Raw genomic sequence first — 14,717 nt, 5'->3', positions numbered from 1 at the left:
ATTTTGTAAAACATACCCCTAATTATTATTGCAACTACTTCCAGGTTATTTATTTTGGCCCAGTTGCGTAATAATTTTGGCATGATCACAACAAGGTGAATGCCATGAAAACCCAGTTGGGTTCAAGGACAAAACTTAAATTCCTTTCCACTCAGGGCAGAATGTATGTTTATTTTGTTGTGCTTAATGTGGGCTGCTTTAACTGCATCTACTGGTGAACAGCGCCACCTAGGGGTTTCTCTCATCAGAGACACAGAGCACGAAGATGGATTGTCACGTGTTCCCTGTTATCAACACCAGTGCAGACTTTACACACTCTGCAGTCCAGACAAAGACAAACACTGCACTGAGGAATGAATAACAAAGCATGTGGAGGTCAGAAATGATCACCTGAAAGGCATCACATTTAATAAATATATATTTTACTGGGTATTCTCCCACATCAGCATTGTCACCGGTACACAAGTCGAGACCCACTGAATGCCCATTCCTCACTGGACAGACGTTTCTTTTATGGTACATTTTTTTTTTTTGGGGGGGGGGATCTCGACTCTACATTCTCTTTGTCCACAATCAAATCTGTCAAAATCTCCTGAGCATTATCGATCTACATCAACACATTGAAACACATTCATAAACACGAGAAAAGTAAATAAATGACAAGATGACAAAAAGGTGATCTCGATGACGCTAAAAATTTACAAAAACACTGTACCGCCTGAGTCACCTGAACATACAGCAGGTTGGTCATTTTTCTCCCAATGTAAACATAGGCTGGTTGAAAACTCTACTTATCGAGCCGTCTAAGTTCACATACAGATAACTGATAATAATAATAATCAGGTGAAAGCAAAGAGATGAGCACAAGCAAAAATAAATAGTTTTGAACACTGCTTGTTACAGCTTGGGGTCCGTACTGTCATTGTTTGGCAGACATACTGGCCTGGTCATGTTAATGTTCATGTTTTAGAACAATGATTAACATTTCTAGACACATTTCCAGTCAGTCTCTCTCTCCATTGAGGTCAGTCATCATTTTGCAGCAGGTCCTCGGTCAGGTCAGTGCTGGTAGTGTGGCACGGTGATGTGCTGGTGGTGGTAGCTGCCGTGATGAGGAGGGTAGATGAGGTCGGGGGTCTGAGGGGCCAGGCCGGTGCACAGAGGTTCGTGGCTGCTCAGCACAGAGGACAGATACTTGGCCTCCTCCGTCAGCTGCTTCACCTCCTTCCTCAGGGCAGCGTTCTCCTTCTCCAGGTTTTCACTCTCCTGCAAAACACAGAGGGACACAATGTTTGTTTATTAGTGATACAAGGGGTTTAACTGTGAGGTTGAGTGCGTGAATGACATAAAAGCAGTGTTACATCATGTTTCCATACAAGTATATTTCTTGCACATTTTAGTGTTTTAACCATAAGTATATTATACCCCTGAACATATTAATCAATTTAAATGCATTTACTGAATGGGTGTCAATGTCTATCTGTCTGTCTGTCTCCTCTATTCTCCACAGTAACTTCAGCATGGTGTGCCAGTAAATTTGGTACACACTCCCCTTTTGCATAACCTATATTTACTTTGTTCATCATCTGACTTTTCATCATCTGGCCAAAGTTTGAATTTGTATAACAGATGCCTTTCCAATCAGCTTCAGCTGTACTTTGTGTTCACTAGCAAACGTGATCATGCTGGTGAACTTTTAAAAACGATGAATGATAAGCATTAGCATCTTGGCATTGCCTTTGTAAGTATGTTAGCATACTGGCTTTAGTCCTTGAGTCAAAGCACCATTGTACTGTTGACATGATGTTCATTATGAGGGACAGTCTATCACAAGCATTTTTTTTATATTTTTCACACATACTAATCGAAGACTGATCATGCTAGGAAAAATGTTTTTCAAGATTAAATAAAAGTGTTGTAGTCTTTTGAAAATAGTTGGCAGTAAAATGGGCTAAAATGTACTTTTAAATGCTAAAAGGCTAAAATATATATATTTGTTTACCCTAAGGCCCTTTTCACAGCAGCCATTTGTCATAGCATGTACAAATGGCTGCTGTGCAGAGGTGTACTTGAATTATCCTTGGCATTTTCCTTCAAAATCAACCCTATGAATACTGATTCACACAGAAACTGCCTGTGGCACACTAAACACCACAATCTTCAAAGTTAGATGATGAAAGTACATTTTCCAAAACATGCTATCATGGCGATAAAAAAAAGTAGATCAAACTGTGTATGCGAGAAAAAAAAAAAAATTTGGTGTGGGAACAGCAGAGGTGAAAACCTTCCACTCGGTTAATGAAAAGGTCATCGCACCATGGCCGAAAGATCATAACAGAGCTGTGGGTCCTTACTGTCACAGCACCTCTGGGCAAACCCCATGTACTTGCGTCACTTAGCCAAATACAGCCCACTGATATCGGCGCTTTACAAGAAGTGACTGCCTTTTTCTCCCCTCCTGCCCACGATATACAATTTACACAGAAGAAAAAAAATACTACTGAAGAAACAGGAAATAAGCCACGGTGTCATAGTGAGGGAAAATTCGCCTTCCTGTTTATCTAGTGAGACGATGAGAGAAAAAACCACAGAGTATGTTCTGTGGTCCCCCCTGTGCTCTCTGTGACTGACAGGCTTTAAAGAGATTGATGTTTTACACTTCACATGGGGTTTCTAATGTATTCAAATATCTGTATCTACTAGTGTAGAAGGTCAACATCTCTTACGTTTATCGGATCGAGTTCACAGAAACAGCTGCTCTGAAAACATCATGGTGACAGAGTACAGTAACGACACAAATCAAACCGGCTTGAACTTGATCCAGGAAGTCACTGAGATAGTAGATATGTAGTCAGCATGCAGAGCTAGTGAAGGTTATGAAGGACCCATAAGATAATTGCATCATTAGCTGTGTTCGTAGACCTGCTGCACACATAGGTATGACGTTTCAGCTTAATAAAAGACCAATCTTGTGATAATCAAACAAGTGAAAGCTGAAAAGGACACGGGGCGTACGGCTATCATAATCAAAATGAGCTGCATTAAAAAAAGAATAATGGGGGCAACAAACAAAGTCGCCGGCCCGATACACCCTCCTGTTATCATATTCAGCGCTGCGATCTCTGACGCTGGATTCTGCTGCAAAAAGGGAGTGATTGCCCACACGTGCTAATTTATTCCTTAAGCTCCTGCAAACACACAGAGCAGCGTCCAAGTGGGCAGCCCAACAGAAGCCATGACACATCGCCACATGGTCAGGTAGCGTTTTCGTAAATATAGTACAGAAGTCATTCCCAGAGGCTGTTGATCAATTGATCAGTTGGCAGTAAAGCCTTAAGGCTGCACAAACATCACTACTCTGTACAGTATGTATGAAGGATACATTCGGCTAAACCTTCAGTGTGTAATGTGCATTGCAGTACAATAAAAGCGTGCGATACTTTATCATAGAACAGTCATTTTACACTGACACAACATAATGTATTCTGTGCTTTTGCTCTGTGGCAAGAAGTAGAAGTCAGTGTTCAATTTGCTTTTTGAGTATGAGTATGAGTATGTTTCATATCGCAGAGAGAAGATGTCTCACCAAGTGCAGGCTGTCAGCTTTCTGAGTTTGCCTCATCCTGCTCTTCTGAGCAGCGATCCGGTTCTTCTCTCTCCGCATCACCTTCTTTGCATCATCCGAGGAGCTCTGATTTAAAAAGAAAACACACATGTCGACAGTTAATTTTGTGTGCGGTGACATAAACATCAAATGGCAAACTGAGAGAGAGAGAGAAGGAGAGAGAGAGAGGTTTCCTGGACCTGAGAAAGCGAAGATCACACTGATCATGTCACTGGCTGTTGCTTGGTTGGGGGTTTGTGTTTGAAATGGAGGCGTTGTCTGTTTTAATGACAGTTTGATAAAAGATGGGCTTAACTTTTACACCTAATGTGAAGGGGAGAGGCTGAGTCATCGGTTAGGTCTAACGCACACCCTGTTTCGTGTCCTGAACACTCGATTTTCTTGGTATCGTAATAACTAATCCATTTCCAAATGCTGAGTCAGTTGTACATCAAAGAGATACCAAATTCACTATCTAACGTCTTCTGAATTGTCCGTTAAAGCATTGCTGAAAACCTCCAAAAAACTGATGCTGCAGGTGATAAACTAAATGATTCATTTCCACAATGCTAGAGCAAGAGAATGAGCAGCAATGTGCAAAGAGACTGGCACATGTGTAACTAGCATCACGTGTGGAGAAAGGTACAGCAATAATACAGTGTTTAACACGCTGCCTGTTCCTGACAGCTCTCCAATCGTTCACACTTTGAGGGACTTGCTAAAACAAAGGATTCCCACAACTTGGACGGGTGATACATTTTAGCAATTCACGAAAAAAAAAAGCCTACACTTGAGGCGAGTCATGCTTGCAGCCCATGTGTGCATGTGAAACACTTCTGAGAAGCTGTGAAAAGAGCCGACGAAGACAGAACTAGTGGCTCTTTGAAAAAGGCTGTGTTGCTGCCCACTAAATATGCACCACACACTGCATCCAATCACACATTAAAGAAGAAATACATAGCGTTTAACTCACAGGATTTGTATTCTACTCTACGGATGTTAAGTGTAAATAGTACGTAAACAAGTTAACATGTGTAGATTACTGATAGAGTACGTGGAGGAGCACACTTACCGGCCTGCTTCCAGGTGATGGGGACTTGTAACTTGTGTCATTGCTGTCAGAGCCCTGAGCCATAGCCAACCGCGGCGACTGAAACCGTGTGTCTTTGTCCACTTCTGCTTTGTATTTTTTAGTGTGTGTTTTGTGTGTGTGTGTGTGTGTGTGTGAGAGAGAGAAAAAAAAGAGAGAAAGAGAGAGAGTCTTTGCAGCAGAACGAAAGCTGAGAAGAACTTGGCTTAATGAGTCTCTTTCTTCCCTCTTTTCTTTCCCTTTCTGTCACTCCTCCTTCTCTTTCACTCTCTCGCTCGCGCTCTCTTCCTTTATCTCTCTCTCTCCCCTCTCTCGCTCTCTCTCGCTCTCTCTCTCTCTCTCTCGCTCTCTGACACACACACACTGTGAGACTATCTGTCTGCCTAATTAGCTATATCTGATGTGGCTTCTGGTAAGAATCTGGGTAAGTTGCATTAGACTGGAAGTCACGTGTCTGATGGAAAGTTAAAGCACATAAGGTAATCTGGTAAACTCCAGAAAAATAACATATTGGGGGGGTTAAGTAACTATTAAAGTACATTTGGGGTGGTTAATACCAGTTTCAGAGACATATTTAAAAGACTTAACTAGTTGACTATGTAAAAACAATGTATGTAGAACTTAATGTTTGTTAGAAGCAGATAAAAAAAATAAAAAAATAAACAAACATTCTCCTCACAGACCAGATATTAACCTAGGTTTAACCCTTTTATCACGTGTGATTAAGTGTGTTAGACATCATGGGCATTCCCTCTTCCTCTTTCTTTTTTTTTTTTTTTTTTTTTTTTTTTTAAGCAGCCACATATCGTTTCGACCAAATCCTCAAGGGACAGCACATCCTAAAACTCCACATGGATGACTGAGTTGTGAATATTTACACACACTTCATGGTTATTTCCAGAAGTGCACCACGCTTCTTTTGCTCGCCACGCGCCAGCTGCAGTAAGGTGAGGCAGTGAGGAGGCAGTGAGGAGGCCTCGGGGCGCCCCAAAACCCCACACAGAGTTCCCTGATTATCTTTCACTCTAAATGTCTCTGTGTATTAGTGCAGACGTGTGGGGAATCTTCCAGAAAATTCACAGTTACTGGAGGTTAGATATTCGCTGAACGTTGAACACGGTGATGTTGTTGCATCGCCGTTAAAAAGTCATGCAAAGCTGCATATGTGGTCTCTCGTATTGTTTTCTTGTTTACCCCCATCACGAGGTAGCATTTGGTGATGCAAGGACAAGATTTTTTCTTGTGAGCAAAAAAAATAAATAAATAAAAAAAATAATCAGGACCAAAACAGCTTTGCTTGGCAGAACAGCCCTCCCACACAAAAACATGTTCCACCATCACAGGAATTTTGAAGAGCTCGGGCACGGCCAGACATTTCGAATGCTTTGGCATTTAACGCTGTCCAAAAGAGTTGAGACTGTAAAAAAGAAAAGAAAGAGGGAGATAAGCTGATTAGTCAAATTCTGCTTAAAAAAGGGCACAGAGACAATAATGTACAAATATAGAAAAACTAAACAAGTCTATGGTTTTGGCTTAACATAAGGTGCAAAGGACCTGACAAGTCTTGAGCTCCTCAGAATCTACATTTAATAAACCGTAAAATCTCATAAATGTTGAGATCATTTCAAAATATGTAAAGAACAATGCTTTAAAAAAAAAAAATTATTTGAATTATGACGTTTTTCAGTGACCTGTAGTTACATTTGTGAGATATTCCATCTGGAGATTATTAAAACAAAGAGAGCTTTTTGTCCCTTTTTTAAAATCAGGAGCTCAATCGAGCCCTTAGAGGCAGGGAGACCTCACAAAAACAGGCTTGATAGCAGCTTATCAGCCCGACACGCTCCTTCACACGACATCAATCCTGAATAAAATGTATTAGAGGTGATGGCTCATAAGTACCGTTTAAATTAACATTAGCAACTGCTGTCAACAGCCGTCTCCTTTCTTCTTCAGGCCCTGCTTACTTGGAAAAACCCCTGAAGGGCCATTTATTTAGATAGTAAACTAAGATGCCCTCATTTGTGGCCTCTCTTCTTTGGAAATGACTGTGGGAGGGTTTCTAATAAGCACCAAATTATTGAGGGAAAGTGAAGAATCATGTAGACGCCGATGACCGTAAATATAACACTGGTAGCCCACACGTTGTGAGTTTAATCAATACTGAACACAGTATTCACTTCCAAGCAAAGGTCATTTATGGGTTAGTAGTAAGTCCAGTCTGTAAAAAGTAAAAGTATTATGCTGACATGAAGTTACTTTAACCAAATTACGGATAAATAGTTTGGTTACTTTGCAAACTAATGTTGTAATAATGGCCATACATTGCCACTGACTTTGGTCAACCACAATGTCACATGTTTGTCAAAAGAATATGTCTCTTTGTTGAGCAGCAAATTTCCGCCCTTAGTGGTTAGGGTTACTTTAGGTTGTTCTTTTGTTTTAAAGTGATTTACGACAGGAACATTTCTAATGTTCGAGTTAGTCCAGAGACTTCCTTGTCAGCTGCATTTTTGGTACACTAATGATCCATTTTATAATCTGTAACTTTGTCACAAAAAAAAAGATTGCCCTGTGGGAAGACAAATCCTAAAGTCATAGATTAAGATCAAATTTCTGAAAGCACCAGTTTCTGGAAACTAACACCTGATATTTCATTCTGATTATTAAAGACCACATCTCTGTCTCTGTTCAGTGGAACTCAGTGTGTTTTCGACCACAGCATATTTCAATTCACAGTTTGATTAAAATCTTTCTCTAGTACTTTGTTAGCGTCACCTACCTCATGAGAAGGATTCAGTGTGGGTGATGTAGTTGCAGGTGTCCTCCAGGTGGAGGCAGTGTTGAACACTCAGAACAGCTGGTCTGTGAGGGTTTTTCATGTGAATGAGAAGATAAAGAAACAAAGAGAAAGCCGCCGTGTGATGTAAATATATAATGTTTGAGTGTCTGTGTAGAAGCAGAAGTGTGAAAAGGAGAGAAAAAGACTGGGTTCCGCTGTATTACTCAGGCTGCACTACAGTGTCTATTCACAGGCGCGATCCCACTACTGAGCGGCACGGGGGCTTTGACCTGCTCCGTTTCCGACCTGGGCCGGTGCACCCCTCCTTAGACGACCTGGTGGTCCCGGGCTCCCCTAGGAGCACCATATCGATACCGAACTTAGTGCGGACACCCGATCGGCATAGTCCACTGCAGCTCAGAGCTCCTGAGCTCAAACGGTCCGCCAGACTCAGCCTCCCAGCAACTGGGATTACAGGCGCACGCCACCGCGCCCGGCGAGGAATGAAGGCGTTCAATGGGCTTTTGAGTTTGACTAATGTGACGTCATCACGCAGCACGCTGCAGCGGCCTCTGGTGGCTGGATATACAAACTGCAGCAGCAGAGATGAAGGCTGATAAAGCCGTAAAGCATCACAGATAACCAGACGATAATGTGCTTATTATGCCTGTTTGAATCACATGGTTTACTGATAAGGTCTCATAAGAGTTTTATCTTAATCTGTATATAATGTAATGATTTGCATTTACAGTTAACCTACAAAACTATCTGTCCAGTCTGCCTTGTACAGAATACACAGCTGGAGTTTTCATTTCAACATAACTGTTTATCATTTCTTTTAAATGTTAGTTTACACCAATGTATTTTTGCTGCTTCAACTCTGTTCAATAATCACGTAGAAAACATTGTAGAAAAAAAACTTGGACTAACAAACCTCTTCTTATCCCCTCAGAATATTGCTAAAAATATTTATTTATTCCACTTCCTCCATCTTCTTCTTCTTATTATATCTGAATGGACACAAATCTAGACTTCATAAAGGCAGTCAATCATACATTATATTAATAGAAAATGTTTCATCAGTGTGTTTCTGCATCTCATGGTTTACCATGAAGGAATTACTTATTTTTTAAATGTTAATTGTGAATCAAATCTTTCAGCTTGAAAATAAGTTCCACGTTTTTTTTTTTTTTTTTTTTTTTTTTTTTTTTTTTTGTGCTTTACCTGGAAATTGTAATATTTGGTTCCATGTTCTCTGCTTTACCCTATGCGACTTGTACCTGATCTTATCCTTTGAGTAGAAAGCAAAAAAGCCAACAACGATCCTGACTTGGTAACTACTTTATAACATTTCAAAGAAGATCATCAGTGGTAAACAAATACCAATATCATAAGATAAAAGGACAAGATTACACAAGTGTAAAGTTCACTGTAGAGTATTTAATATTCTGAGAGAGCAAAAACATTTTACTCTTACAAAACAATTCTTTTAAAAATCAACCCAAACAAGACATTAAAATGAACAGTTTTTAGAAGGAAAATAATGAAAATCAATAGACACAGATGGCAAATATCCTCCATAGCTTCAAATGTAAACCGTCATCAGACTTCTGTCAAGACTCCCTGGACTTTATTAGCTGTGAGAGAGAGAGAGAGAGAGAGACAAACAGACAGCAATTAGTAGATGCAAAAGGTCTGATATAGATGATAAAATTACTTAAATCATGGCTTTTAAAAAAATGTTTTATTGGGTGAAATCCCCTCGTGCATTATTTAATGCTGTTAACAACAAGCTAAACATTTCAACCATATGGAATTTAGCAATCCCTATCTGCTCACCTGGTCTGCGTTTTTGTCCACTTCAGGGCGTGTCTCGGAGGCACAGCTGTGGTCGGGTGGTAGAAGGTACATCCAGATCGCTTACACTGTGCCGCGAAGCGACAAGGCTGTAGATGAGAGGAACAAAACTTAGAAAAATCAGACTGCACCTTAGGGTTTGAGCAAAATGTCTTGACCGGAGGCATGAGCGCAAAATACAATTGCAGCTATCATATAAAACCAAATCCTACATTTATTCAAATTACCATGACAGATCAGAGCTCCACATCCACACCTTATAATGGTTTACCTTGGGATGATAAAATGGACAATCCATCTTCTTGCACTCAGGGAAGAAGCGGCACACGCTAGTGGATTGCACTGGCTGCACTGCTGTAAACACAAAGAGTTCAAGATAGAAGTGAAGATTCAACGTTGATTCCGTGAATCTAAATACTCTTAATATTGTATCACAGTAGTCCGTACAGTTTGTGCTGAATCACAGATGTAATGAGAGAGTACCTGGCCTGGGCGGAGGAGCAGATGTGCTTCTTCGGCTGACATGAGTGAAGGGACAGTCTGGCTTGGAGCACCTGGCGTCGTACTTACAATTAGGATGCACAAAAAGGCATTTATCCCCAAACTTGCAAGTGGGAAAAGTCCTTTAGAGAAACAAATAGAAATCATGAAAAATGATTTTGTGAGTGTTGAGCCATAAAAAAAAAAAAAACTCTATTACTGTTTCTTCAGTTTATGACCAGAAATACTCACTTGCACTGTGTTGTAGGGTGATGGTACAAACAATCGTCTCCGCTTTTACAGACCGGCCAGAACTTGCAGCGCTCCGTCACCTTCCGTTTCTTTAAAGACACACCGCCCTCTTCCGCCATCTCAACCTCCATCATATCATCTGTCAAAAGATGACAGAATGTAAAACCTTTACTGAAGCCCTTTGTAACCGTGTTAGATACGTGTTCTAAAAAGAAAGTAAGTTATCATTAGTGCAGTAAAGATTTACTGTGACAACACCACACACACCTTCTGATGATGCGAGTCTTTGAAGTCTGTGAAGGATGCTGACTTTGGCACCCCTGTTGACGGGGACGGTCGCCTCGGTGACCTTTGAGGGCGGTCTCACTTCCTCCAGCTCCATCTCACAGTCTGCGATATTCCCCAGCGGGCTCGGTACCCCATCTAACGTCACTATGAACTTGGGGCTGTCTCCCCTCTCCTTACTGGTAGAAAATAGAAATGTATAAATGAAAAGAGCTGAGAATATACTCCTATAACATTGTAGTCAGTGTGTGTGTGTGTGTGTGTGTGTGTGTATGTGTGTACCTGGCCTGGACAGTGCGTGGTATAGCAGACGGGACTTCCCCTTTGACCTGAGGACGGAGCTGGCTTCTGGTTGAAGTCTCTCCCAGCTGTGGTCGGCTCACTATGAAGGAGCGGGTATCAAATGGCTTTGCATCACCGCCTTCAGTGACCTCAACAACTAGAAAAAAAAAAGAAAATCACAAACGCAGACATATCAGTGTAATGCATTACTAAAGACTATCCATTAGGCATCTACGGGGATATTTATAGTTAGTCACTAGTTTTAAATGTTCCCAGTAGAAAAAAAAGGAACGTGTGAGAGGAACTTTTTATTGTAGCACTTTCCGAAAGACGAACGGCACGCAAAATAGACTCACCATAGTCACTCTGCTCTCCTCTATCACTGCTCTCTGCTAAATCCAGCTGAAGGCGAGAAGCTAAAGATCTCACTGGAGCTGGGAGGAAAACATCAGTTGTGTCATCAGTGGAGTACAATTGGATTTTTTAACATTTATTTATTAGTTTAGCGCTCTGTGATTCTGGCTTTGGGTGGAATATTGTTTAAGCAGTACTCAGCTAAACGCACACCATATGCTACACCAGCTCTTCTCTTCACATACCAGTTCTGGAAGGAGGTAGCTCTGCAGAGGTGTAGGTCTGAACCCTGGGGGTCAGGCTGTGGAGGTGCTCCTGGACCAGCTGGATGGCTGCAGTCATCTCATCAGTGCTGGCCGTACGGGTACGAGGTGCAACAGGAACAGTCTTCCTCTGTGGTACTGGGGTTAAAAAGGTCAATGTAAGGGATAACGGCAACTACTAAGATGCACAGACTGCACCTAATTAACAACATTTTCATGGCAACTCATTAAACATACCTGTGGGGTAGGCGGTAGTTTTGGTAATGGAGTCTTGAGCTTCAGAGATGGCCTTCAGTATCAGATTCCTGTTGGCTTGCTTGGCTGGAGGGAGAGTAGGCCTGAAACAATAGACACCGGAGTAATGTTAAAGTTAACAAAGTCTTTCAGCTGTCTGATTATTTAAAAGATCAGTCAGTGCTGGATGTCTTTTGTTGTTCCTTTTAAGAAATGTGGTCTGTTGTCTGAACTCGAATACTTTGGACAAATCACATTTGCTACATCATTTTGGTTATTAACACTGAATTACAATCCTTGCAGGTCCTTTCATTCAATAATGTATACATTACACTGACTTGCGTTCTGGTTTGGAGGGGAGGGACACTCTACTGGAAAGGCCTCTGCCTCCGTAGCCTGTATCCTCCTCTTCCACGTCATCGCTGTCTTCTTCTTCTTCTGCTGCTGCTGCTGCTGCTGCTCGGTTCACTCGCACCACTGAACTCGCTACCGGCGCCTTACGCTTCCGTGACAACTCCTCCTGCTGAGCAAAGACAAAGATTATTATCATTACGGGTCCTCAACTATACCCATTTGGCACTATGTCCACAGTTAGGACACATTCATCAGATCACAGTACCCTGCTGGATCCGGTTCTGGAGGTTCTGCTGCTCCTGCTGTCCTGCTGCCTGGAGTGAGAGGATCCTTCTGATGGTCGAAACGATTCAGCAGAGCTTAATGATGTATACTTGCTCTGACCCGGTCTGTAGATTTCTGCTGTGGGTCTACTAGCTGCACCGCGTGTTCGACCATGGTTGGTTCCAATTTCTACAGGATCCTCGGCGATGAGGTCATCATCCATCTCTGGCTTGATGTCAATAACGGCGTCTAAGGGGAGCAGCTCCATGAGGGGCTTAACAGTGGAGGTAAGTCGAGAGGAACTCTTCTCCGAGCTGCCTCTCCTGATGAAAGACAGAGGCATACAAGTTTGTACATTTGCAAGGTCCGTCCTGTGTGCTGTTTAAGAAAAATGAACTGGAAACATTGAATGACAGCACATGGGGACAAAAAGAGAATTCTAGATTTCCATTAAGCACCTGCTTTCATGAGCGGAACTGGACACGCGTGCTTCAGTCCTATCGGAGCGTGAGCTGGACACCGTCAGCACCTTCAGCTCCTCTGCCCTGCTGTCCTCACTTACAGATGACCTGTTTTTCCCAGCCACAGTGCCGCCGTCAGACTGCAGCGGATGTGCACTTAGGGATGCAGGCTCTGCAACAACCATGTAGGCAAGCGGAGGAAGAAAACATGAGCGTTGTGCGAGTTGCTAAAACTACAATCTAGGTGCAATCAGTAGGTATAAAACAGCTTTCTCTTCAGCTGGTTGCATGCATTCAACGTAGTCTGACTCACCGACTGCAACAGATCTCAACTTCTCAAGGACACCTTGTAGCCTAGAATCCAAAAAAAACAAAAACAATGTTAAGACTAGAACAGGTAATAGTGTTGAGATGAATACCTGAAAAGTGTTAAGGGTGAAGGTTCATGATCCCTTCCCATGTTACAAGACAAACACAGTGGATTTTAAATTAAACAGGTCTGCTTTCATCGTACCACACTGTGAATTTCAAAGTGTTGTTTCCAAGAAAAAGGGAGAGATCATCGGCCATCTGTTGAGAGGTCTTCTTGTTTGCAACCATCACCATAATATAGTCAGGGAGCTCTTCATCTAAAATCAGTAAAAGAAGTTAAAAACACACACAAATGACTGAATGTAATGTTTGATTGGAGCATCAAGCAGCTGTCCCGGCGTGCATCCCATTCACTTACCAATATATGCACCGAGCTCCTGAAGCTTGCCCTTGATAGCCGCCTGAAACACAGCACACAGGACAGTTAAATGATGGTACGCTAGCATGCTAACAGTAGCTAGCATCCGCATATGGTACTCAAATCTCAACCAGGCCTCGGCTCCGGTTTCATACGTCATAATGAGCACACGATGTTACTCACTCTTATTTTCTTGCTTATCTCTGTCCCGATCTCCATTCTTGCGGTTTAATTCAAATAAATGAGTTATAAAAGAAGCGATTGTTGCTCTAGCTTTTACCGCTAACAGACAGCTAACAAACAGGAACAACTGTGACGTATGATCAGGTGGCCGACGACGGTAGCCGAAGAGGGACAAATCAAGGGAAACAACATTCGCGCTTCTTACTCTTATACAGTCTATGAGCTAACATTTTTTTGTATTAACAGCAGCTTTATTTTTAATGGCTATCGTCCCAATTTGTAAATTAATAGGACATTACAGTAAGGTGTGGATAAATAAAGTATCAACCTCCTGCACACTGTCTGGTTAAATATATAAAACTACAAACCCCTTTGTACTGGAGCCATGGGTGCAGGAGGAATTGAATCATTGCTGTTTCCACAAGATGGCAGAAGAGACCATAAAGAACAAACTGATGTTTTTTTTCCTCCATGAGAACTCATATGCCACATATTGACTACTTACACCAATAAAACATTTATCAAAACTGATTCAGAAACATAAACCTGCAATCTCTGACTGTCCATTCAAATGTAAATGTAACCAGAGTTAAAAAAATATATATTGTTAATAATAAAAAATATATATATATTAGTCTTAATTCTGTAAAACTAACAGATTAATCATAGATGTTGGACCTCATATTGGACAATCTAAAAACATTCTGGGCGTGCAATTTCAAGAAATTTCTGCTTCAGCAAGTTATAGTGAAGAAAAGAAAAAGTATGTGAAACAAACTTTGTTAAAAGACTCATGTTAGTGTAAGAGTTTAAACTTTCATTTAAAATGATGTTAAAGTGCTGGATTTTGCGGCACGTGTCTTTGACTTTCTAATCTTCATAACTGTATGTTTTCCTCAGATATTATTTCCTGTTTTGCAGCGCCTCAATGCCAAGCAACAATGACGGGAAGGATCTTGCTCGGCGTCTAGACGAGCGTCTAACACACTCTCAGCCACGGCCGTCTGCTCTGCCTCTCTCTGTCTGCTTTGTTCACACAAAGTGTTTAATGTGTAGAAACATCAACTTTGTTTTTTTCCCACAATCACGTTATATAAGACTTGACGCTGATCTCACATAATATCCCTGCTTATACATATTATATATTTATTTTCTTATTATGTGTAGCATTCACATAATGTTTTCTTTCTTTAAATGTTGGTGGTCCAGTACACTGGGGCTACAACAGAGTTTTACATCTGT

General features: G+C 41.4%; 2 protein-coding genes across 4 annotated transcripts; both read right to left on the bottom strand.

The window, feature by feature from the left end:
- Positions 1 to 115: 115 nt before the first annotated feature.
- On the bottom strand, positions 116 to 5,463 carry batf (basic leucine zipper transcription factor, ATF-like). 2 transcript variants are annotated; one of them, XM_054619015.1, is made up of 3 exons: positions 4,677 to 5,463; positions 3,587 to 3,691; positions 118 to 1,266 (listed from the first exon to the last, which is right to left on the bottom strand). In XM_054619015.1, the coding sequence occupies exons 1-3, from the start codon at positions 4,737 to 4,739 to the stop codon at positions 1,060 to 1,062; spliced, it is 375 nt and encodes a 124-aa protein (XP_054474990.1). In that variant the 5' UTR covers positions 4,740 to 5,463; the 3' UTR covers positions 118 to 1,059. The 2 variants fall into 2 exon arrangements, with proteins under 2 accessions (XP_054474989.1, XP_054474990.1); XM_054619014.1 differs by lacking the exon at positions 4,677 to 5,463 and having other exon boundaries at positions 116 to 1,266; positions 3,587 to 4,669.
- Positions 5,464 to 8,878: 3,415 nt separating this feature from the next.
- On the bottom strand, positions 8,879 to 13,683 carry zc3h14 (zinc finger CCCH-type containing 14). 2 transcript variants are annotated; one of them, XM_054619010.1, is made up of 17 exons: positions 13,476 to 13,683; positions 13,293 to 13,335; positions 13,077 to 13,191; positions 12,876 to 12,916; positions 12,560 to 12,734; positions 12,103 to 12,424; positions 11,822 to 12,006; positions 11,487 to 11,587; positions 11,232 to 11,387; positions 10,989 to 11,066; positions 10,633 to 10,789; positions 10,333 to 10,529; positions 10,066 to 10,204; positions 9,817 to 9,956; positions 9,605 to 9,687; positions 9,316 to 9,422; positions 8,879 to 9,113 (listed from the first exon to the last, which is right to left on the bottom strand). In XM_054619010.1, the coding sequence occupies exons 1-17, from the start codon at positions 13,509 to 13,511 to the stop codon at positions 9,110 to 9,112; spliced, it is 2,079 nt and encodes a 692-aa protein (XP_054474985.1). In that variant the 5' UTR covers positions 13,512 to 13,683; the 3' UTR covers positions 8,879 to 9,109. The 2 variants fall into 2 exon arrangements, with proteins under 2 accessions (XP_054474985.1, XP_054474986.1); XM_054619011.1 differs by having other exon boundaries at positions 11,822 to 12,003; positions 13,476 to 13,682.
- Positions 13,684 to 14,717: the final 1,034 nt, after the last annotated feature.

The sequence above is a fragment of the Anoplopoma fimbria genome, chromosome 18 (assembly GCF_027596085.1).
Source record: "Anoplopoma fimbria isolate UVic2021 breed Golden Eagle Sablefish chromosome 18, Afim_UVic_2022, whole genome shotgun sequence".
Taxonomy (NCBI): domain Eukaryota; kingdom Metazoa; phylum Chordata; class Actinopteri; order Perciformes; family Anoplopomatidae; genus Anoplopoma; species Anoplopoma fimbria.
This window is presented reverse-complemented; position numbering and strand designations above follow the sequence as displayed.

Excerpts from the sequence above, each read along its gene's own strand:
- batf (XM_054619014.1), bottom strand. The coding sequence starts at position 3,832 with ATGATCAGTGTGATCTTCGCTTTCTCAGGTCCAGGAAACCTCTCTCTC. Across the intron at positions 1,267-3,586 it reads AAGCTGACAGCCTGCACTTG|GAGAGTGAAAACCTGGAGAA; the intron begins GTGAGACATCTT and ends TGTGTTTTGCAG.
- zc3h14 (XM_054619010.1), bottom strand. The coding sequence starts at position 13,511 with ATGGAGATCGGGACAGAGATAAGCAAGAAAATAAGA. Across the intron at positions 13,336-13,475 it reads AGATAAGCAAGAAAATAAGA|GCGGCTATCAAGGGCAAGCT; the intron begins GTGAGTAACATC and ends GCTGTGTTTCAG. Across the intron at positions 11,588-11,821 it reads CCCTCCAAACCAGAACGCAA|GCCTACTCTCCCTCCAGCCA; the intron begins GTCAGTGTAATG and ends CTATTGTTTCAG.